This window comes from Hibiscus syriacus, unplaced genomic scaffold (genome assembly GCF_006381635.1).
Source record: "Hibiscus syriacus cultivar Baekdansim isolate YM2019G1 unplaced genomic scaffold, ASM638163v2 tig00110769_pilon, whole genome shotgun sequence".
Taxonomy (NCBI): Eukaryota; Viridiplantae; Streptophyta; class Magnoliopsida; order Malvales; family Malvaceae; genus Hibiscus; species Hibiscus syriacus.
The window spans coordinates 181,754-205,894 of NW_024062853.1; the positions used below are offsets into that span (position 1 = coordinate 181,754).

At 36.1% G+C, this 24,141-nt stretch overlaps 2 protein-coding genes across 2 annotated transcripts; one reads left to right on the forward strand and one right to left on the reverse strand.

Moving 5' to 3' along the window:
* The first annotated feature begins 322 nt into the window (after positions 1–322).
* On the forward strand, positions 323–15,923 carry LOC120139679 (protein BLISTER-like). Its single transcript, XM_039154838.1, has 12 exons — positions 323–857; positions 1,034–1,641; positions 2,586–2,705; positions 3,540–3,605; positions 4,524–4,634; positions 9,842–9,918; positions 10,688–10,755; positions 10,876–10,989; positions 14,464–14,624; positions 14,762–14,830; positions 15,183–15,338; positions 15,586–15,923. Exons 2-12 carry the CDS (start codon positions 1,120–1,122, stop codon positions 15,670–15,672), a joined length of 1,551 nt encoding a protein of 516 aa, XP_039010769.1. The 5' UTR covers positions 323–857; positions 1,034–1,119; the 3' UTR covers positions 15,673–15,923.
* Positions 15,924–22,014: 6,091 nt separating this feature from the next.
* On the reverse strand, positions 22,015–23,868 carry LOC120139670 (probable indole-3-pyruvate monooxygenase YUCCA3). The gene is given in 4 exon segments (XM_039154831.1): positions 22,015–22,242; positions 22,604–22,897; positions 22,899–22,976; positions 23,069–23,868. Coding segments are annotated over 4 exon segments (1,293 nt in total). The 5' UTR covers positions 23,762–23,868.
* Positions 23,869–24,141: the final 273 nt, after the last annotated feature.

Consider the following 24,141-nt stretch of genomic DNA (forward strand, 5'->3'; position numbering starts at 1 on the left):
GCCATTATTAATTTGTGTTTGGTTGTACTACTGTTGGTTGTTTAGAACTCTTCTTTTGATTGGTTCAGTGATAAAACCTAAAAGCAAATAAGATATCCCCTTCTAGAGTTGTATTCTTTTCTCTTATTTGATGAGTTAATATTCTCCTAAATAATACTATTGGTTGATTGGGTTTCGTATAATTATAACTCTGGATTTATGTCCTCCAATAAAAGTTTCAGTTGCATAATTTTCATGAATGGAAATTCAAAAACATGTAGATATTTTTTTTGACAGTGCTTATGATGGGCAGTTACATTTCTTACCTCCTTTTACAGCTTGAGGAATTTCGAAAGAAAAGGCAGCTGAGAGAGTCAAGAAGGCAGCATCGATCACCCATACTCATTCTTCAGATGTTATCTTAAATGATAAGAATAAATTAGAAACTGAAAATATTCGAGTCATTGACTTAAATGGTGCTGCTACATCTAATGGAGCCGGTCCTTATCCAAAGATAATTAATGAAAGCAGTAAAACAACTAAAGTTTCAGATGAAAGTCAGCAAGCTTACTTGAATAACACACATGATATCCCATCTGTTTTAGCTAATGATAATAATTCGTCGTCTGAAGTGCATGCATATTCAAAAGGTCAAGAAAATGAGAATTACGGCGCTTCATGGAATGGTGGACTTCTGTTTAAAGATAGGCTGCAGACACAACCTTTGAGTAATGGCTTTCAAGGTACCAAGTCAAAAGATGATGATATTTCTTTGAAGATTGCTGCAGTTGTAACTCCAATTTCATCTGAAGATTTTGTTACTAAAATATATCCGCAGAATTCACTGCAAAGTAAGGCCAGTGAAGTCAGCTTGCTAGGTAATAGCTTTGTACTATCTTCTTTCTATGAATGTAATTTTGAATTTATGAATTCTCATTGTGCTTATGCTTGTTTATGAACTAAAATGACCAGAATTTTTATTTATCTATGTCTTCATGGTTTTCTTTTGCTAAGTATCTGATGCAGTATTGTGTGTTTTGTGGTTTAATTATAGACTCTACTCAATCTACCTTGATCACGAGAGGATATGCCCTTGAAGTTGGGCAGAACTTACAGGGCAATGCAGAATATAGGGAACCTATGATTTCTGAACTTGGAGAGAGAAAATTTAGCAGTTCATCCAGTGGTTTTCCAAGCGAGCTTGGTCCATCGGCATGGACATCTGGATCTTTAGAGTTCAGTTTTGATACCAGAAGCTCCAAAAGTCACATACCACAACAGTTAGTCATAAATGATACTAGTTATACAAAATACCGTCCATCTTTCCTTGATTCACTTAATGTATCCAAAGGTTCTTCTGGTTTTCTTTCTCAACACAATCAACTTACAAAGGATGCATTTTCCTCCCATAGTTTCCAATTTAACAGCATCAGTGCAGTAGGATCATCGCCTTTTGATAGACCATCAACGGAGAGTGAAACTATGAGAACTTTCTCCGTAGAAAGGTCCAATGATTTTCCTAGTGCCACTGAGTATCCTGGTCACTTTTCAATTCCTGCTAATAATGATGGCGACCTGCTAAGGCTGAATGAGAATATCTCAGAGAAGAAGCATGAGTTCTACTCAACCAAACAGAACGAGGATTTCTCTGCTTTGGAGCAGGTAGACATTATTTTCTTTTACTTTTAAGCTTACTATAGTTGCCACAATTAACAGCTTTTTAATGATTCTCATTTATTCTTCCAGCTTGTTAACTATATTGCCTGCAAGACTAGGTTCCCTAAGAACATGAATAAACATTTCTTGAAGTGAACTTTTTGATGTCTTAGAAATATGTCATCATAGGCTTACTAGCTTTTATCTCTTCCGACTCAATTTGACATTCCATTATGTATATGAAACTTATACTAGCTTATGTCTTTTACTGAAACCTTTTCAATGATTGAAACAATTGTTTCTCATACCATCCAGGGATTTATGTAGATGTTAATTTTTAGACATGAATTATTCTGGAGAAGAAAGGTTTGTGATCTATTGAATATAAAAGGAAAAATGACTCTAGTTTACTAGGATAATAAGCTTTATTGTACAATGCTGCTCTCAGAGGGGACAAATCTTGGTAGGAAGCTTAGATCTTAGTTTAGGATAAGGCTGGTTCCTTTTTCAATTTATCATTCCCTTATGACAACATAATGGACAAGTATAACTGCATACTTATTGGTCAATGCCTTGTGTTTCTGTGAGGTGCACATGCTGGAGTCAGATGTTGTTAGGTTGGGGATTGGTAAGTTTGTTTATCAAGAGGCAAGGAAGAATAAATTCTTGTGGAGTTTAGTTATAATTCAATGTTTCAGTTTTGAAGCCTAATACATTTTAATATCTTGGAGGTGAACAAACTGTAATGACTGTTAAAAGATTTCTAGCCATCGAGAGAAAACTTCCTCCCATGTTTTGAAGTTTCATATACACACACAAGCACACATACATTATAATGTAGAAAACTATATTATAGTTTTTCTTTGTGGTTCACCACATTGGTTTTGTTTACCGACTTCTTCCCAGATATCTTGTTTGAAATTTATTAACTATTTACTCTTATTTTGTAGCATATTGAAGATTTGACCCAGGAAAAATTTTCTCTGCAACGATCTCTTGAGGCGTCACGTACATTTGCTGAATCTTTAGCGGCTGAAAATTCATCATTGACAGATAGTTATAATCAGCAGGTTTGTTTCCAAAAATAATAATTGCAGAATCACTAGAATGTCATGGTCAATGACAGTGGTCAAATGCCATATGTTTAGGTTATCTGAATCTACTTAACTGTTACCGTTTACGTATTTATAAACATAAATATTCTATTTTCAGTGTTTTAACGTATGTATAAATATAAATTTTATATAATCAAAGAAATATATAATAAATTACTAAAAAAAACATTACATAAAATAAAACAATAATAGATAAAGAGATGCCACTTCCCCTGCATATTATATACTTTGTCCTGCAAAAGTACTTGTACTGCCTACTCTATTTGTTGTTCCGTCAATTACTAGAATATAAAAACAATGAGTTGGTTTGGCCAATCCCCTTTTACCTTTTGTAAAGGATATTGATTAAAACATATCATTGTGACTATGATTATATTATATGACCAACATGAAATCAAATATATTATTTGTCCTAGAAGTTTATTTTAAGATCCCTTTCCCCAAATGAATGGGTTATGTACTGATAACTTAATCTGCTTTTCCTTGCTTTTTTGGTTTAAACTTTTTGTGGATGATAGGTTGCCAAAATTGAGCATTGTTGGAGAGAGGAAAAGCAATTGTAATTTTTAAAACGTTTCTGCATGTTTATAAAGAGATTAAATATCTTGAATAATATTGACAATGAATCTATGTTCACAAGCCTTTTGCTTGTTTTCCAATCTTCATTGGTTTTCATTGTATTTTTTTTAATGAAATCCTGAAATCCACTTAATCTTGTTTTCTTCTTCCAATTACTATTCTGATCCTTTTAAAATCTCTTTATTGTGTATTGACATTTTCTCTCTCCAGAGAAGCGTTGTCAATCAGGTCAAACATGACATGGAGAAGTTACAGGAAGAAATCAAGGCCCAATTGGTTAGTATTTTGTTTTATTTAGGGTACTGGTAGCGACTCTAGTCGTAAATGGGAATAATTGTATCTTGCCCGACTGCATGTTCTTTTGTATCAGATAGCTGATGCAGGGGGTATCTGCATGACGTGTTTCATTTGTGCACATGGATTTTGCCCTTGTTTCTGCTTTGATATAATTTTATCCGAAAATATCCAAACCAATATTATTTATATCTATTAACCACAAACTGCAGTACAAGGAGCACTGAACTTTAAGAGATTCATTCACCATTATATGTTCACTCCTTCAATACATGATAAAAAAATCAGGGTTCAGCTTAGGCAGGGGAATTTTTTTCTGAGAATTTTGGTTTTTGGCTTAAGGAATTTGAGATTTATAGGTATTTATAACAATTTGATTGGCATTATCCTTCACTAGAAGGGGAAGTTTTTGTTGTTGTTTTTTTATGATTTTGAAAAATAGCTGTTGTATTTTTGACATATAAAAATGATTCACTAATATAGAGGTTATCAATTGTTTGGATTCTACCTCATTGTTTAGATGATGGTTGAGTATATGATGATATAAAGCATTATACCATTATATGTTTTATCTTAACAGGGTAAATAAGCAGATGGTACAATGTGCAGTTTGGTGTTACCAATCTGCCCATGCAGTGTATAGTTCAGTGAGTCCTTTATTTGCTACGGTTTTCTTTGGTTGCCAAAAAATCTTGCATAGGATCAGCTCAGATATGTGCACTGTAAACTGTTATGCTGTATGTGGGCCGATTTGAATTTTTCTTGTCTTTGTTTTAAGATGTCTGAATGGGCGGGGGAGTGATTTAAGATGTAAGAAATCATATTTTAAAATGTTTTTGACATTTTATTACAGTGTCCTTTTGCTCTTTTCTAATTAGGTCTGATGTTTGATATTTGCAGGCAGAGCTTCAGACTTTCAAAATGGAATATGCAAATGCACAACTGGAATGTAATGCAGCCGATGAACGTGCCAATATATTGGCTTCTGAAGTCATTGGATTGGAAGAGAAGGTAAGAAATTATTTTGGTGGGCAAAGGTTTTCTTCCTTTTCTAATATCGTTCTATTCATTATAAATTTTCTTCCCCTCTAGATAATAATGCTGCTAGATAGGCAAATTGCCATATCTGCAATATGCATTGCATTTTCGGCATGTAATGAAGTCAAAGGTTTCAAAGTGCTAGTTTAACTTGAGCATGTCTTTATTTTTTTTTGTTGTATTTGATCTTGTTAATTTGCTTGTTTTAGGTGATGATACTATTAGAATTTGCATTATCTTCTAAAGTCGGAAAAACTTGTTCCGAATAAATCATATTTATTTCTGCCGAATATGGCTGACTTAAATAGAGTTTACAATGTAACAACTTTACATAAAAAGATGCATAAAATTAGCAACAAAATAAAAATGATTCTATCTAATTAAAACTGATCCTATCTAATAACTAACAGAATAAAAACTGATTCTATCTAATTAAAACTGATCCTATCTAATAACTAACATAATAAAATATCTAGTTAACAATCCTAATATTTAATTTAGATATTCTCGACACCCCCCTCAAGTTGGAGAATAGATATCGATCATTCCTAGCTTGGACAGAAATCCTTCGAGCACCGTAGTAAACAGTCCTTTGGTGAGAACATCGACGAGTTGCTCTGATGATGGAACAAACGGTATGCAGATATCGCCATTTTCCAGCCTCTCCTTGATGAAATGTCGATCTATTTCGACATGTTTGGCCATGTCATGCTGTACAGGATTCTGAGCAATACTGATTGCCGATTTGTTGTCGCAATACAACTTCATCGGTTTATCTCCTTCAACCTTCAGCTCCTCCAAGATTCTCCTAAGCCATAACAGCTCACATACTCCTTGCGCCATGGCTCTGAACTCGGCCTCCGCACTGCTTCTAGAGACAACTGGTTGCTTCTTGCTCCTCCAAGTAACTAAGTTGCCCCAGACAAAGGAGCAATAACCGGTGGTAGATCTTCTGTCTGTAGAACTTCCGCCCCAATCCGCATCAGTGAAGATCTCCACTCTTCGACTTCCATTCTTCGAAAACATGATTCCTTTACCCGGACTCCCTTTCAAGTATTGAAGAATCCAATAAACATCCTTGGAGTGTTTTTCTGAGGGACAATGCATAAACTGACTAACCAAGCTCACAGCAAATGCAATATCTGGTCTCGTATGAGCCAAATAAATCAGTTTCCCCACCATCTTCTGATACTGATTCTTGTCCACAGGCTCAGCACCATCTTCTTTTTCGAGTTTTTGATTCGGATCAATAGGAGTCGCCACTGGTTTACATCCGAGTAATCCGGTCTCTTTCAAGATATCGAGGACATATTTCCTTTGCGAGATAATTATACCTTTTGAGGATCTAGCCACCTCCATTCCAAGGAAATATTTGAGTTGTCCTAGATCCTTGACTTCAAACTGGTTGGATAAGTTCTTCAACGACTCCAACTCTACTGTGTCATCTCCTGTCATAACTATGTCATCTACATACACAATTAAAATAACAATTTTACCATTATTTGTTTTTTGAACATAGTATGATCGGACTGGGCCTGAGTGTAACCATGTTGTTTCACAGCTCTCGTGAATCTCTCGAACCAGGCTCTCGGAGATTGTTTCAATCCATATATGGATTTCTTTAGCTTGCAGACCATGCCATCCTTCTTCAATTCATCAAAGCCTGGAGGAACTTCCATAAACACCTCTTCCACTAGCTCACCGTTTAGGAACTCATTCTTCACATCAAACTGTCTGAGAGTCCAATCCAGATTGGCGTCTAGTGAGAGTAGGACATGTACGGTTTTTAGTTTGGCCACAGGAGTGAAGGTTTCCTCGTAGTCAAGGTTATATGTCTGAGTGAAGCCTCGTGCTACGAGTCTTGCTTTGTATCTCTCGACTGAGCCATCTGTATGGTATTTGATGGTGAACACCCACTTGCTGCCTACAGATCGTTTCCCCTCAGGTAAAGGAGTTAGATCCTACGTGTCATTCTTCTTCAGGGCCTTTAACTCCTCAAAAACTGCCTCTCTCCATCTCGGAACCTCTAGAGCTTCATGTATCGACTTAGGTAGTTCATCATCCATAATCCTAGTGGAAAAAGCTTTGACATCTGGAGAGAGTTTATGATAAGACACGAAATTGGATGTTGGATGTTTTGTGGTACATGATCTGACACCTTTGCGCAAGGCTATGGGTTCAAAGAATTCTGTAGAAGGCTCTAAATTTGGAGAAGAAAGAGAGTCGTACCTTGGACCATAATCGAGTCCGATGGTTGGCATACCTTGGGGGCCGGTGGAACATTACTTGGTCGAGTCATCCTTCTAGAATAAACACGAAGTTCAGTAGGTGTTTCCAAGTTGGTTTCTACCTGAGTATCACGAGATTGTGAATTTATAGGTTGTGAAATCCTAGGATTAGTTACAGAAATATGAATTGGTTCCACTGAGCTATTTACGACCAATTTTGGCAAGGATGTTTGTTCCCAAAAACTCATTTCAAAATCATTCTCCCCCGGAAGAGAGTTTTTGTCAAAATAAGGTTATTTTTCAAAAAACGTGACATCCATACTCACATAATACTTCCCAGATTTAGAATCAAAGCATTTATACCCTTTTTGTGTTGGTGAAAAACCTAGAAATATGCATTTATGTGCTCGGGGATCAAGTTTTCCTCTATTTTGGCCGTGTATATGAACAAAAGCAATGCAATCAAAAATTTTAGGTGTTAAATCAGTGAAAGATCTATTTTCAGGAAACATATTCTTTAGAGCTTGCAAAGGAGTGATATAATTAAGAACTTTTGTAGGCATTTGATTTATCAAATAAGACACTGTTAAGAGTGTTTCATTCTAAAAACGATTAGGAACATTCATAGCAAACAGTAAAGCCCTAGCCACCTCTAATAAATGTCTATTTTTTCTTTCAGCAACTCCATTTTGTTGGGGAGTATCAACGCAAGAACTGTGATGAATAATTTCTTTTTGTTTCAAAAAATCACCTAAGATTGCATTAAAATATTCTCGGCTATTATCGGTTCTAAGAACTTGAATATTTGCTTGAAACTGAGTATTGACCAGTGAGTGAAATTTTTTGAAAACACTTGCTGCCTCAGATTTTTCTTTTAGTAAATAAATCCACGTGACTCTAGTGTGATCATCAATGAATGTGATGAACCATCTAGATCATGAGGCTGTTTTTACTCGTGAAGGGCCCTAAATATCACTATGCACAAGAGAAAAAGGTTTTGATGGCATATACTTTAAAGAAGGATAAACAGATCTATGATGTTTTGGAAACAAATATTTCAAGTAATTAAAACTAGGATGGCCTAACATATAATGCCACAACATTATTTCATTCTCACAAGACAAGGTAGTAAAGCATCTTGGTTTCTGAACTTGTTTATCTGAAGGATTTTCCGTGACCAAGTGATAGAGTCCATCAACCTCCTTAGCACTGCCAATCATCTTCCCCGAACAAGGGTCCTGAAATTCAAATCCAGCAAATGTTATTGTAACAATGCATTTGCAGTCATGAATAATACGATTAACAGAGATGAGATTGCAAGAGAGCTTTGGGACATGTAGGACATTTAGTAATGTGAGAGATGGAGAAATAATGATAGAGCCTTTTCCAGCTGTAGAGGTTAGGGAACCATCATCAATTTTTACTTTCAGATTACCAGATAAAAGAAAATAAGATGAGATTATGGAGGAACTACCGGTCATGTGATCTGTTGCCCCTGAATCTATGATCCAAGGGTTGGATTTAGAACCGGCTATGAAAGCTGTAGGATATGTACCTTTCTGGGCTAATGATGAAGAGGCAATAAAAGATGATGGGTTAGGAGTGTTGGATATGGAATGAGAACTCATTAGTTGATACAATTGCTCTAGTTGTTCTTTGCTGAAGGCAGACGGTTCTGAGGCAGGTTTCAGCTCTTTAGAAGCATCTTCAGATGAGGCATGGAATCCCTTTGCAGAATTACGATTGGCTGAAAAATTCTCGGCTGGCTTCCTGTGTAGCTTCCAACACTTGGTTTTAGTGTGTCCCGGTTTGTTGCAGTGCTCGCAGATTGGTCGATCTTTGTCGTTCTGACGATCGTTGCGACGTGGTGGCTGACCCGAGAACAAGGCAGAAGAGTAGGTGGCATTTGGTGAGTGGCCTCCAAGCATGACTGTCCGCCGGTTCTCCTCTCGTCTGACTTCAGAGAAGACTTCTCTTGTGCTTGGCAGTGGTTCACGACCCAGAATGCGCCCTCTGACTTCATCCAATTCCTTGTTAAGGCCGACAAGGAATTTGAAGACGCGTTCTTTTTTCACCATCTTCTGGAATAGAGCCCTGTCCTTAGCACAACTCCATTCGTAGTCGCTGAACATGTCAACCTCTTTCCACAATGTCTTGAGGTCGGTGTAGTATTGAGTGGCAGTTTTTTCTCCTTGTTTTAGCCTCCATAACCGAGTTTTTAGCTCAAACCATTGTCCTGGGTTCCCGAGATCAGTATAGGTCTCGTTCACAGCATTCCAAATGTCATGAGCAGTAGGTAGGAAGAGATAAGTTCTCCCTACACTCGGATCCATGAAATTTATGAGCCAAGACATAATCATCGAGTTTTCTGCCTCCCATCTTTCAGATTCTTCATCTTCTTCGGCAGGTTTCATAGTGATAGCTGAGAGATAGCCGAATTTTCCACGGCCACGAATAAACAGTTTTACAGATTGTGACCACTGTAAGAAATTATTTCCATTCAACTTGTGAGAAGTGATGGATATGTTTTGGAAGGATTCAGTGTTTAGGGTGATTGAGGGTGAGCGAGTAGAACTCATAGAGTCTATACCAGAGGTATCATCATAGGGTTTGGCCATTTTGGCTCCTGATACCATAAAGTCGGAAAAACTTGTTCCGAATAAATCATATTTATTTCTGCCGAATATGGCTGACTTAAATAGAGTTTACAATGTAACAACTTTACATAAAAAGATGCATAAAATTAGCAACAGAATAAAACTGATCCTATCTAATAACTAACAGAATATAAACTGATTCTATCTGATTAAAACTGATCCTATCTAATAACTAACATAATAAAATATCTAGTTAACAATCCTAATATTTAATTTAGATATTCTCGACATCTTCTGTTTAATGTATCTCTTTTTGTATCTGTCAGATTAAAATTTTTTTCTATCCTTTTTTTAGGCACTTAGATTAAGGTCCAATGAGCTAAAGTTGGAGAGGCAATTGGAGAACTCACAGGCTGAAATTTATTCTTTCAAGTATGCTCCAGTTTCTCTATGTTAAGGGTTTGGGATCTTTCTTATTTATTTTCCTTGGTTTCTCCCATTGTATATGCCATCTGCCTTCTACAATCAAAAGTATAATGTTCATGCATATTTCTTTAGTATAGAATCAAAGAGGGGCGTTGTTGCAGTTACTAGACCAGTGGTTAGATTGTCTATGAAATAATTATCCAATTAAAGTTGTACTATTAAGTCTTCATGATATTTTATACAAAAAGAAAAATAAAATACGAGAAAAAAAGAGAAAAAAAAGCTAAAATTTTCATGTTAAGTAAACATTACATATAGAGTACAATTGAATGTATTAAGTCAATTTTATGTTCACTTAAGAAGTTAAGATCTCATGATGCTGTATGTTATACTAACTCAGAGCATGATTTGGTTAGATTGTGTTCTATTAAGTACTTTACATACAAACTGATTTGTTTTTGGGTGTTAAACATCTGTTTTATGCCATGTAATTTTTTTTTGTCAAATGCAACATGGATGAAAACATTTTTCTGCCTGTTACTTATCAGAAATAAAGAAACAGAAAGGAATAGAAGAAAGAATTTGGGTTTGGAGGAGATGGTTTGTAGTTAGTAATTTCCTTTGTGTTTTTGTGAATTAATAACATTTGAGTTTTAGTACTTTAACCCTGGGAAATTTTTGGGTTTTGTTTCTTCAATTTGAATTAGTCTTTCAATATATTTTCAGCAAGTTCTCTAGTAGTTATTGCACATCGTATTCCTTCTGAATCTTGCAGAAAGAAAATGTCAAGCCTAGAGAAAGAGCGTCAGGATTTTCAATCAACTATTGAAGCTCTTCAAGAAGGTTAGTATGATAAATATCAGACGTGTTTGTTTTTATAGTATTTATTTATATCTAAGATTTTATATTTGTTTTTATATAACCCTATGTTTGCTATTTAATTTTCTGATTCATTTAACTCAGAGAAGAAGGTACTCCAATCTAAGCTACGAAAAACTTCTGCCAGTGGAAAGTCTATTGATGTTACTAAGAATCCTGCTAGTAAGAAGGATATGTCGACTTCAACAGAGGATCTAGGTAGTGTTATCGCTTTGCAGCCATGTTGATACATAAGTAAATAGCCAAATGTTATTTTACTGAACCAAAATCCAGTTAGGTATGGAAGAGACCCCTAAGCTTATTCCCAATTGTAAACATGTTATTGACCAGAGTCAATCTTGTGCAAAGGTGAATATTTACTTAATAGTGCCTACCCTCGCAAGTTGAATATATTTATTGAAGCTTATTGATATAGAAACAAAATCCTTTCTCCTGGGTCTATAATGTTTAACTTTTAAGATCTATTAAGCTCCAGAGCGGAAGGATTATAATATCTAGTGAGAGAAGTTCCCGCTTCTCTCTAGGGCCCAGGTGTTTTTAAATTTAAAAGTGTTGTCTCATTCGTCTGTTGCCTGCTGGCCGCTGCCGCCGCCCGCCGTCTGCCGCCGCCGTCAGCCGTCCGCCGCCACACTCTGACCACCGTTTGACGCCGCTTTTTCCTAGGATGGTTGTCTGCTCACGGTGAATACAGATCTGGTCTTGCATTTGCGAAAAACGCTGTCTTTAGTCGCAGATCTACACTCGCCCTCTGCAGATTTTCGAAGCCTCCAGCCGTCCGAGTTCGCCTCCGCCACTCAACCCAGCGCAGTGCCTAAACGTGACCTAATCCCGTCTTCTCTTGTGTCGAGCAGTGGTGTACAGCTGAGTATTCACCATGGAACCCCAACCCACGTCTCAACCCAGCCAACTTCGAGGGTTTGACTCAGCTGGTGCGGTGGCTGCTTCCTCCGTGAGGCCTCCTATTGTTCCTCCTTCTTCGTCTAGGAGTTCTCATCTCCCGCTTGAACCAGACTGCCGTGTTGCAGCTGGTGATTTCCCCCTGGAGTCTGCCAAGGAATTAGAAGCGAAAGTGAAGGCTCTTAAAGCATTAGTGGCAGAGTTGAATAAGCGGGTTAATGATTTAAAAATGAAGGAAAATGCAGTTCCACGAGGCAGTCTTCTCAAGAAATCTGGATCCGCTGGTGCAGCCTCTTCATCTTACTCCGGTAAGGACAATCGTAAAATTGAGAATGAAAAGGAGAGGACAAGGTTACGGAAACCGCAAAGAAGAGTTTTTACCAGACGCTTGTTGGCCGGATTGAGACAGTTTGGTAACTTCTCTATTCCACCGAATGCTGCTAAGAACGATGTTTTGGCAGCCTTGGCACGTGAGGCGGGTTGGATAGTTGAGTCCGACGGCACCACTTACAGACACTCTCCTTCAACCCAAAATCAACAAAATTCGAGATCAGTTTCGGCGAGGTCGGGTGAAAGTCCACTATCATCCAGTCCTTTGAAGAAATGCTCACAAGAAGGGAAACATAGGAACGGAAAGTTGTCTTTGTTCACGCAACACCAACGCTTCCAGTCGCTAATGTTGATCATGGTGGTGCCAAGGAGTTCTATTCGAAAGGGTATTCCGATGCAAAATTTTCCGAAGTGGTGGGAAGAAGAAGAAATGGGTTTTATAATCGGTCGAAAGAAGGCCAACCAGATTTTCGCAATGGGTCCAGAAAGGATTGTTACACGATTTTTATCGAAAACCTTCCAGAGAAGATCCATTGGAAGAAACTTGGATCCATATTTGGCTCACATGGTCAAGTTATTGATGCCTTCATTCCCAAAAAAAGAAACTCGAATGGGGTTCGTTTTGGGTTTATTCGCTTTGCTACAATTGAAGAAGCAAGGACATCGATTTCTAAGATGAATGGTTATCGTATTTACGGCAACAAAATTAGAGTCTCTTTAGCTAAACATAAACCCCGACAGTCTTACTGGCGAAAGTCCTCGAAAGTTGTTCATAGTAAGTCGGGGCTGAAAGTTTTTCCGACGATTAAACACTGTGAAGTTGAGGGTGTTGTGGACGCAGATAAACTTCATGTGTTGTCTAACTGTCTTGTGGGGTGGTGCAAGAACTTTATCAAGATTGGTAATCTTGCTAACCAAATACAAGCCAAAGGACTAGCGGGTTTCACGCTTATGAGAGCTGCTGGAAATGTAGTTCTAATGGTTTTTGAAGATTCTAATTCGTTGAGATGCGTGAAGGATGAAAAGTTAGAAACTCTTGCAGAATGGTTTTCCAGAGTGGAAACTTGGTCTGAGAGCCTTGTGGTGGAGAGCCGGCGCGTTTGGCTAGTTTGCGAAGGTATTCCTTTTCACGCTTGGAATTGGGATACTTTCAAAAACATAGCTACTAAGTGGGGCAAGTTAATAGCAATCGATAACAGTTGTGAGTTCCCTTCGTCTTTTGATCGGGCTAAAATCCAAATACTCACAAACGCTCAAGTGAGAATTAATGAGTTGTTGGAGTTGAAGGTCGGGGATCATTTATTCAAAATCTTGGTGCATGAAGTTGATCCTTCCTTCAAACCTAATTCTTGGGTTCCTGAAGATTGCGATATTTCTTTAGAACTTGATCCTCCAATTGGGTTGTGATTGTTCGGCTGCTGTATTCAGAGGCGTTTTTAAGTTTGTGGTTGTAATTGTTGGTTTTTTTGTTATGTTATCTTACATCTTGAGGTGATTTAGGGGCTTTTTGGTTGACGATGTAAGATTTCTAGGTGATATGGGTTGTATTGGTGTTTATTCCCGCATGTGGGTTTGGTGTTACCTCATGTACTTAGTATTATATTTAATAAAATATGAGGCACTCTTTTCTCCCTTCCTTGTTCTTCAACATACTTCTAAGTATGTGGAAGAATACGAAGGGAGTTTTTAATGAGACCTCCAACTTCTATCAAAAAAAAAATAATGTTTAACTTTTTGCTTGAGGGTTTGGTTTTCTAGATTTCTAGTATGATTTTGGCGAATGAAATTAGGTCTAGTATTATTTTAATTTTTCAAGCTAGGCATTTCTAGTTTTCATGTATGCCTTGATGCCTTAAGGTTGAAGTCATGTAGAGCTGGTGTATGTTAAAAGCACAACGGCTGATGTTGGGTATTTCTTTTAAATGCCAAATTTGAGTTTCCAGTCCAGGTAATTTGCTCTAGGAATCACTTTTTGATTCGTTATAGTCTATGACATTGCAAAAACTTTCTTTGTTTCTTTTGTTCTTCTAGAACCCTTTTATTGGTAACTCTAATTTATTATATTAAATTCGAAACAAAAATAAAATCAGGAACATTTTATTTGAAGCATTTGATCTTGTGGAAGATTCTAGAGAATGGTAGATAAGTTACTTAAACTATTCATTTTTGTACGGTAAGTGTCAGGCATGAGTTAAGTGCCTCAAAGTACACATGGATATCGGCAATCGGCGTATCATCATTTATAGTCTTACACTTAGGAAAACTGAAGGCACAGTGCCAGACCATAACAACATCTTTATTTGAACTGCATTTTACAAACTGCCAGTGCTTCAAAGCATATGTGAGAAGTCCAATAAGCAATTATAATAGGGACACTTTTAGTAGCTTTTATTTTCCACGCTCCTTATCTAACTGATGCATTTTTTATGCTCTGAACTTTTGCAGTAAGCATGGATGCTGCTATTGATGATAGGGAAATGAATAGCAGTAATAATGCCTCTAGTTTGAGCTTGCTGCCTGAAGATGGACAATTTGAAGCTCCTTCTGTTTCTATTCCTCCTGATCAAATGAGAATGATTCATAACATTAATTCTCTGATTTCTGAGGTATCTTCTGCTACATGTTTCAGATTTTCTTGTGGCTGCTATATGTTTTACTCGGCAAATTGAGAAATTAAGTTTTTGGAAGTTGGTGGCCACTATTCCTGTTATGCTGATTTGAGGAACTATTCTTCTACTTGCAGTTAACTTTGGAGAAAGAAGAACTAGCACAAGCTTTGTCATCTGAGTTATCTCAAAATTCAAAATTGAAGGTAATTAACCTGTTCTTAGAGATTTTGTTTGATTTGGTTCTTGTTGCTAGGAAGTATCAGGCTTTTATTATAGGACAGTTCTGAAAGAAAAATTTTCTGCTCCAAGTGAAATGGAATTCTAAAACAACTTTATTTTTTAAGGTTCTCTTCTTTTAGTTGGAGCCTGCTATTTGGAAGCTTTATCATATTCCACAAGTTCTCTTTGACTCTATCTGTTTCTCTTCTATTGCATAATTATTTTTTATGTGCACCCGAACATTTTCCAAGTGCTCTTATATGTTTGTTCTTCTGAATGTTTTTTTATTATAATTATGATGTACCTTGTCCTAATTATTGTTATTGATGAATGAAGGAGTTGAACAATGAATTGTCCATGAAGCTTGAAGTTCAAACTCAAAGATTAGAGCTTTTGACAGCTCAAAGCATGGCAAATGAGCACATCCCAGTCAGACAATATGAGTCTAAATTGATGCATGATAACACCTCATATGCTGATGAGGGTGACGAGGTACTCTCTCTCTCTCTCTCTCTCTTTCTCTCACATTGTTGCATGATCATGATTACTCTGGTGTAATGTCCAAGTTACTCTTGAACTAGGATCCATCGTATGGGAAAATTGATACATGCTGTATTTGTGTCAATAATCAAACCATTGGTGAAAATTGAACAAAGTACTTTGATAACAAGAGGGATACCTAGGTGTTCGAATGAAAACAAGCTATCAAATAACATTTAGATTCCTTTTGTAATTGTAGGTGGTGGAAAGGGTCTTAGGATGGATTATGAAGCTCTTTCCAGGTGGGCCATCAAGAGGGAGAACCAACAAGCGGCTTTCCTACTGAAACTGGATATCATGGCGTGAGACTTGTACAAATTCATATGCTTTTTGATTTCATGCTTGCCTTACCTCGTTTATGTGATGCTAGGAAGGTCGTGATTTGTATATTTTTTAGTCGACCCATTCTTTTTGATAGAAGGCAAAATGAGTTTTATTTAGGATGGTGCTACCATTGATTGGCAAAATCTAACTTGTGTATTATTTTGAGAGAAGGCAATAAAGAAGGCCCTGCCCTTGTTGCAGTCACTTGGTTGATCAAATTTTGTTATAATCAACTATAATTGACAATTGGTATTAGGGACAGAAGACCTAAGTTTGTAGTGTGAAATTATAGTATTTGTGATGAGCAAGTTTAGGTGGTTAAAACATTAGAATTTTTTTCTTCAAGGATCTAGGCTTTTGATGCATCTTTTGGCCACAAAAAACGCACAATGAGCTGAAACTGGGACCAATTTTTCCCACGTGTTTCGTGCAACCATGCAATCTCATACTACAAATACCGCAATAAGCGCTAGCAGTCAACCCTCTTTTCCATCGTTATTGATTTGTGAATCAGGGATGGACCTAGAATTTTATCAGCGTGAATCCATTGCCTCAAAAGCCACAAGAAAATTGTTACGCATTGCATGCAATTTGTTTGTCATATACTCTTGCATGAATCACGAGACTGATCCGAATTTGGAGATGCCTAGTGTTCCATAAGCATCTTTAAAGGGGAACACATGTTTAGTATTCCATCCCCTTGGGTTGGAGCTTTGACCCCAGCAATGTGGAGTATGGCAGGAGGAGTGGGTTCACAAATTCATGCCACCTCTATTAACCATCGCTAGTAACCACAGATGCCACTGTAGCCTCCATATTAATTCAAGACAAATCAATGTAATGATCTATTAATGGCTCCTAATCCCCAGACCACAATTGTTAATGGCTTGGCAGTAGTAGCGAATCCAAAATTCTTTCAAGTATATATATATTAATAACACAAAATTTTAGATTTCAGAAGAAAAAAAAATTATATTTTGCATTTGCCTACCCTAAATATAGCATGAACCCGCCACTGATTGGCAGCATTTTCCCCATCTAACATTTGGGTTTTTCTAGCTTTCTGAGTCGACCCCAGATAAAGTTTTTGGTGGCTAATACTGACTGACATGCATGTTGTTTGCATGAAGTAGTCTGGAATGACAAACAAAACTGATCCGGCAAGAGTAATCCTTCTTGCAAGCGATAAATTAGAGACAAACCATCCATTCAGCCGCTTTCTAACCTTCTCAACAAAATGAAACGTTTCCTTAGTCACTCGCTTCTGAAAACAAATATTTCCCCAAGTCATTAGTTATTAGAAACCCAACTCACTAGTGCTAAGGTCTTGCATCTGTGTTCAAGTATTTGAGAAAAAATAGATCTGAGACTTCTGAATATTCACCTGAAAAAAAAACAAACTTAGCTCCATTTAAATCTGCCCTATTGAATTGGACAAGATCATCCCGGAAAAAAAAACAGATGAGAAATAGGCAGATCATCATAAGAGAGGCGAATAAGCCTTGGACATTATGAAAAAAATATGATGGAGTAATTACTATTTTTAATAATAAAAGAAAAATCATCATTATCCAAACAAGATGATTTAAACAGTAGATCAATATTTTACATCACATGAATTGGTAAGCATTGAGACTCAGTCAGCTTGGTTGCAATTTTTAATGTTATTGAACCAAAGATGTTTCACTGAACTCAATTAATTCCTGAAAAGCGCCTAGAGCAGTCAATGTTGAACATGATATTCTGCAACTTAAGTTAAGGTTCCAAGAAGCAGCTGGCCTGGTTTAGCTTGTCGCCATCTGGACTGATCTTGTATAATTTGCACATGTTTTCTTTTGGATTAAAAGGCTCGGTTCTGTTTGTTGCCTAGTCTTAAGTCATTAGAAGGTAACATCCATTTGGCTTGGATCTTGCACCATGGATATGAGCTTACTGACCCCAAGTTTTGGTTGTTTTCTGTTGGCTGGTTTTGGTTCATGGTATCTATTGATGCTTTGGTTTAACTCCATAAATTCCATTTTTTTTGCATTTAGAATCGAACTAATCATGTTGGAAAAGAACAAACTTTTATATTCAGAAGGGCAAAGACCCCCTGCATGGATGCAGATAATATTCTTGCATGTATGTATCCATGACAATAGAATGCATAATCACTATGCATCAATTGTCAGTAGCGAAAACAGTGACTCTATTACTGTGCAACAAAAAGGAATGGGTCTTTGCCCTGGAAGTGACAAGTCCCATGTGATTTTCGGTTCTCGGTAACTGTGATGTCGAAATAATAGTTAGAACATAGAGAAATTCTATTGTAATTGGACAGGTGCATGGTTTTAAGTTTTAATGTTGTAGTGTAGAACAAGTACACTTTTCAAACTGTCAAATCTTTGCCTTCACTTTTCTTTTCTTTTTTTCATTTCTTTGAAACAAGTTTGAGCAAGAAAAACCTGCAGATGGTTTTGAGGAATGAGATTAAATAATTTTATATGAAAGATTTGATTGTGGTGTTGAGGAAATCGTATAGGGGGCCATTGAATCAACAACATGGGTAGTCATATGGTGTGTCTGTGCTTCACATTTATTTATTTATTTTAAGCAGTTGGAAGTTCTCTTTACCTGCAGTACCAAATGGGAAACCAGGTGAAGTTAAAGGAGAGTAGAGAAAAAAGGTGAATCATGGGAAAAAGAAGTATAACTTTGGCTGCATTTGTCTGGATGGATTCTACTTGTTAAATGCCATGCATGCCAACTCCCACTGATGGATGATTTTTTTATCGCTTCTAAAATTTTATAAATCCGCTCCTCTACAATTTCATAAATATACCCCTAATATGAAATTATGTGTTCGTTCATACTATCTCTAACATTTCTTACTTTTCTTCCCAAACTTGTGTATTACAACCTAAAGTTCTCCATCCCATAGCTTCAAATAATATATGCTATCTTGATAATGTAGAGTAATTGGTTTTTTTCCATATGTTCAATTAAAAAACCATGATATTTTAAAAATATTGGCAGCATACACATCTTGCAGATACAACTACTCGAATTTAAGATCTCAAGAGAGAATAATACTCCCTTAAATCACTGAAATCATTCAATGAATTCTGGTTAACAGAATTATATATTTTATAACTATTTTTAAACTAAATAAAATATATACTTGGATCATTAAATTGATTAGTTCAGTTTTATTAATAATAACTGATCATCGTATTATATTCTAATTGACTAATTGAACAATTTAATATCACATCTTAAGTCCATATAAACCTAAATTGGCATATTCTAATTGAATAGACAAACTACTTAATATTACACCAGGTCTAAAAAAAATTCACTAAGGGTTTGTTCTCTTTTTCTCTCTCTTTTTCCATAGATATCGTTACTCTATTTTTTTTCTTCATCTTTATGATTGGTGATTGACACCAGTCTTGGTGTTGATTGTCGACCGTCGATATTTATTATTTTTCTTTTCTTTTATTATAACATATCTATATTTTTTATTCTTAATCATTCTGCCTTATTGGCACGTATTCTTTTGCCTTTATGGCACGTTTTCAGTTATTTGGCCGTTGTGTTCGTTTAATTTTTTAGGGTTGGATTTGACATCGCCACAACTGATCAAGTTGACGCTTATTTATTATCATGATGATCTTCCCTGCTTTGGACATTCGAATTGAAATTGGATATGCGATTTGCGTTCGTGAATAATTTTTTCACATCATTCAATTTTGATTTATAGTATGTAGGTGGACTTTCAATAGCTTTATTTTTTTTATGGTTCGTTTACCGATGTAGTCAGATACGTTTCGTATTATCTCTTGTTCGATTTATTTGGTTAGGTTTTTTTAACATTTTCCTTGTATGATCCTTATGATCTTAAGTGACTAATTTTCTTGTGTTTAGGAAAATATTCTTATTATATGTTTAGTTTACAGTTATGGTTGTAAACGTTTATTGTAATTTGAATATTTTCTATTTTTAATAAAATTAGCGATTTCTATAAAATAAAGTAAAAAAAATTACACCAGGTCTATATAAGCCCAACAAATACATTAGAAACCTAACAAGAAAATACTAAAATGTAAAAAATACTAAAATGATGATCTTTTACAAACATTTTACTCACCCCTCGACCTAAAAGTCATTTGAATGAGTAGGGTATATAGAAATTCTAGCAGAATCTTGAATTACGATATCTCTAACCGACTTATAGGTTAAATCTTAGGTATTATAAGATTAATTTATATAGATTAAATTCTATGAGTATTCACGTGGGATTGTCTAATTAACAAGTAAATTAATCATTCCATCGCCTCTTCTGTTAACAATAAATTAAGAAGAGATTAGATGATTAGGGCGTCTCAAGTAACTATAACAAACTTATTTAAAAAAATTTAGATAATCCTAAATTAAAATCTACAATTTACCCTGGTTAGATATCATCGAATTCCATTTTATTTTTTGTTGTTTTCTTTTAATTAAGACTTTTAATTTAATTTGTATTATAAAAAAATGCTCCAACTATAATATCAATCTTTGTGGATGGACCTTGCTTATCACTATTATAAAGTTTGTTTTCAATAGGAATGATTTTTGAAGTCCTCGACAACCTCTCAAATTTTCCTAGGCTGGCAGTGTTGAAAGAAAAATATGTCAAATCTGCCTTTTTGAAATTCGACAATAAGCCCTCTCACCTAAGATAACTTAATGAATAAATAATCCTAAATTACTTAGGACTCTGATACCCAGTAAAATATTAGGAAAAATAATAGTTTCTTTGTATTTTGTTCACCAATACTATGGGAATATATACAATTATAAAGTGAACTGCTATGACATTCTTAATGGTTGCATTTTTTTTTTACTGAAAGCAGTGTTTGTTGCTAAAGAATATGTTTAGACTTATGAAGTGAACTGCTATGACACTTTTTTTTCTTGTTATTAAGCTTACTTCTGTTAGGTTGTTTATCTCTTTTACTAGCCTCTAGATCAGCTAGACATAAAGGATGCTTGTTTTATGGTGATCTATAAGGTATATATGAATCAACCTCCTAATTCTGTTACTTAAGGGGCATATGGGAAAGTGTGTCATCTTCAAAAATTACTACATTGTTTGAAATAAAGTCCTTGAACTTGGTTTAGAAAGTTTAATCAGGTTCTTGGAAGGTTTAGGGTACGAAAGAGAAAGTCACCCATTTTGTTTTCTATAAGTATTCTTAAAGAGATATTATTCTATTAGTAATATGCGTGGATGTAAGAAAGATAAGAGATTTGATTTAAAATATTGTATTTTTATTGGGATAAATTTTGTTTCGGAGAAGAGTAAGAAACATAATTAGTCTCACGATCAAGCACGATAGTTGAATATATGAAATCATACATGTATATCAACTCCTTAATGAAGTAAGAATTAAAGTCTTAATACTTGCTGTGGTGATCCGATCTTTCTTAAATGAACAAACTATATTAAAGTTGATTGTTATTTCATTCATGAAAAGATCCAACGATGTAACATTACTACATATGTGAAAATTTGAACAACTAGGTGATATATTCATAAAGGCTCTTAACATGATTCGAATTGATTATCTATGTAAAATGTTGCACATGATTAATACTGCACTTTAACTTTAGGGGAGAGTTGTTGGTATATAGGCTAAATCTTAGGTATTAGAAGACTAATTAAATACTCCTATGGGAAGTTGAAGTTGATTTACCCGAGAGCTATCTGCATGAACCATTTCAATTTTGGAAGAAGAAGTTTTGTTCCCAAACTGTGGACTCAGCGCATTTCCACTCTATATATTTCAAAGATAAGATTTACTTATCCTTTCTTCTCCTTGTGGGCTCTAGCCATGTGAGAAAGGAACACTTTTTTTTTCTCTTGAAAATTTTAGAATAAAATCAATGAGAATGATGGCATGAAGAGATTTTCTTGTGATGCTAGGTATAATGGAGATGGGGTCCATCGTATTTAATGTATCCAAGGTGAATAAAAGAGCCCATTAGTTAATGTTTCGTTGACCACGAGAGATCCATTTGACTTGTGAATTTATTAATGTAATACAATAGGAAAGAGGAAACGAATACAAAATGGTAATTGAAGAATGAATAGCCTCATCTTCCTTTTGTTACAATACAGTAAATAAATAAAATAAATACAAATGACAAGAGTTATTCCGAGGAGAGGGCTACTTGGTGTGTTGACACAGATCTACATTATTTTCTATGCAAACCGATGAGATCGAATTCGAGATCTAATGTGAATCCGATGTATGTTTAATCGATAAATGGAGGTGCTTTAGAAATGGGAAATGCATCTCCTATGCCTAGCAGCCATGGATGTTTTCTTGTGCTTTGTTTCTTCTTTCCAGCATTTGGCAATGTCATGTGATACACTGATAGCATCCAATGATGCTCCAGAAATGCCTCTCCTTGTGAACCCTACTGCGTATAATCCACTTTTCCCTTTCCAACCATTGGGGAATGGCTTCTTTGGTACCCCTTCTTCTGAGAAAAACTCATTATCCTGTGGAATCATTAATGATTAGGAAATGATTAATAAAAAAGAAAATCATTGACCTCTCCATTTTTTTACCTAGATTTGTTTGGTTTAGGGAGATAGAAACAAGTTAATTCACTGTTTCTCAGAATATTATAAAACTAACAAGGAATTTTGTTGCATGAATAAGACAAAAGCAAATCATCACACAAAAAACTAACAATGCTGACAGTTTTTTTGAGTTTTGTAAGAACAAGTGAATGTCTTAAATAGTTGAAAAGACAAGAAATCTAGAAACAATTAAGGTCAAAGACATGCAAAACTGAGACATGAATCCCAGAAGAGATGGAATAAACAGAAATCAATGTGAAATGATGGTGCCCCTCACCTTTAGCCATGAAGGAACATTACTTCGATACCCAGTTGCAAGAATTACAGAATCAATCTCAAGAGTTTGGCCATTGACAAGCTCAACTCTTCCCCTGGAGAACTTTTTTATCCCTGGGACAATCTTGATTTCACCGGATCTGATCTTTTCCAACGCACCTATGTCCAGTACAGGTGTTTTTCCTGCAGTGTTTTTCAGCTCTAATGGTCCAATTAACGGCCTTTTCATGCCATATTTCTCTGTGTTTCCTAGTATTAAGCACGCCAGAATGAGCATTATCTTATCAACAACCCCGAAGGGGTAGCCACTTCATCATCGACACTGCCAATTCGAAAGTCGATTTGCCGAAAACTTCCCTCGGCAAGACATGAACCTGTTAATCAGATTAGAAAAGAATAAGAATTTTAGTTTGAAAAGTCTTTGTTCTTAGCATAAAATGATTTGGTGAAATGTATCTTCACTTACTGAGCTCCGAACAACTATCGATGGATTTGCATTATGGTTACAGAGATCGAGAGAGACCTCCATGCCTGAATTGCCACATCCAACGACTAGAACACGTTCTCCGCTGTAACTCTGACCAGATTTATAGTCACATGCATGTGTAACATGACCGCCGAAATCTTGCAAGCCTTCGAATTCAGGAACAACTTTCTCTGCATTTTCCCCTGTGGCGACCACGAGCCACCGACAAATATATTCAACTCCGATAGGATTCGGACCGCTGGTTGAAACCGTTTTGACTCGCCACAGACTGAAAGTTTCATCGTATTTGGCAGACTGCACCGTCTCGTTGAAATGCGGGTTAATATCAAACTGTTTCGCATAGGACTCGAGATAGCTTATGAACTGATATTTGGTGGGGTATTCAGGGAAGTCATCAGGGAATGGAAAGTTGGGTAGCTGGCAAAATTGCTTAGGAAGATGAAGCTTAAGACGGTCATAAGTTCTTTTCTGCCAAAGAGAGGCAATGCAGTTTGCTCGTTCAAGGATTATGAATGGCACAACTTGGTTTTTAAGCCCGGCGCCAACGGCAAGACCTGAGGGACCTGCCCCGACTATGACCGGTCCATTCACCCATATGCACCGGCTACTCAAAAAATCATCAGGACCAAAAGATTGAAACATATTCGTCATGTTATGACAGCAGCTAGACATGTATATGAAGAAGAAATGATGATTTTGTAGGCAATAGAGAAGAGAAGAGTGGAATTGGTTTGAAATGATGTGAGAGGGAAAGAGGAAGGGAGAGAGATTAAATAGAGAGGGTGATGAGTGTAGCATGTGATTGGGATTTGAAACGATGCTTTTAAGGGTCAGCCCCAAATGATAAGCTTCTCACCCACCTGCAATTTTTTTATTATACTTTGATACTATATATGCACAAACAATCCCCCAACCTCTAATATTTTATTTCAACTCTCTAAAACTTATGATTCTACTCGTTTATGGAGGTAATTGGAACTGTGATTAAAATAAAACAATCAAGATTTATAAAGCTGTCTGCGGTTTCCTTGCTCTATAAGAAAATGACCAGA

What these genes read in the sequence shown, in the direction of transcription:
- LOC120139679 (XM_039154838.1), top strand. Translation starts at nt 1,120, where the DNA reads ATGATTTCTGAACTTGGAGAGAGAAAATTTAGCAGTTCATCCAGTGGT. An exon ending in CAGATAGTTATAATCAGCAG is followed by an intron (nt 2,706 to 3,539) that starts GTTTGTTTCCAA and finishes TTCTCTCTCCAG; the next exon opens with AGAAGCGTTGTCAATCAGGT. An exon ending in TATTGAAGCTCTTCAAGAAG is followed by an intron (nt 10,756 to 10,875) that starts GTTAGTATGATA and finishes CATTTAACTCAG; the next exon opens with AGAAGAAGGTACTCCAATCT.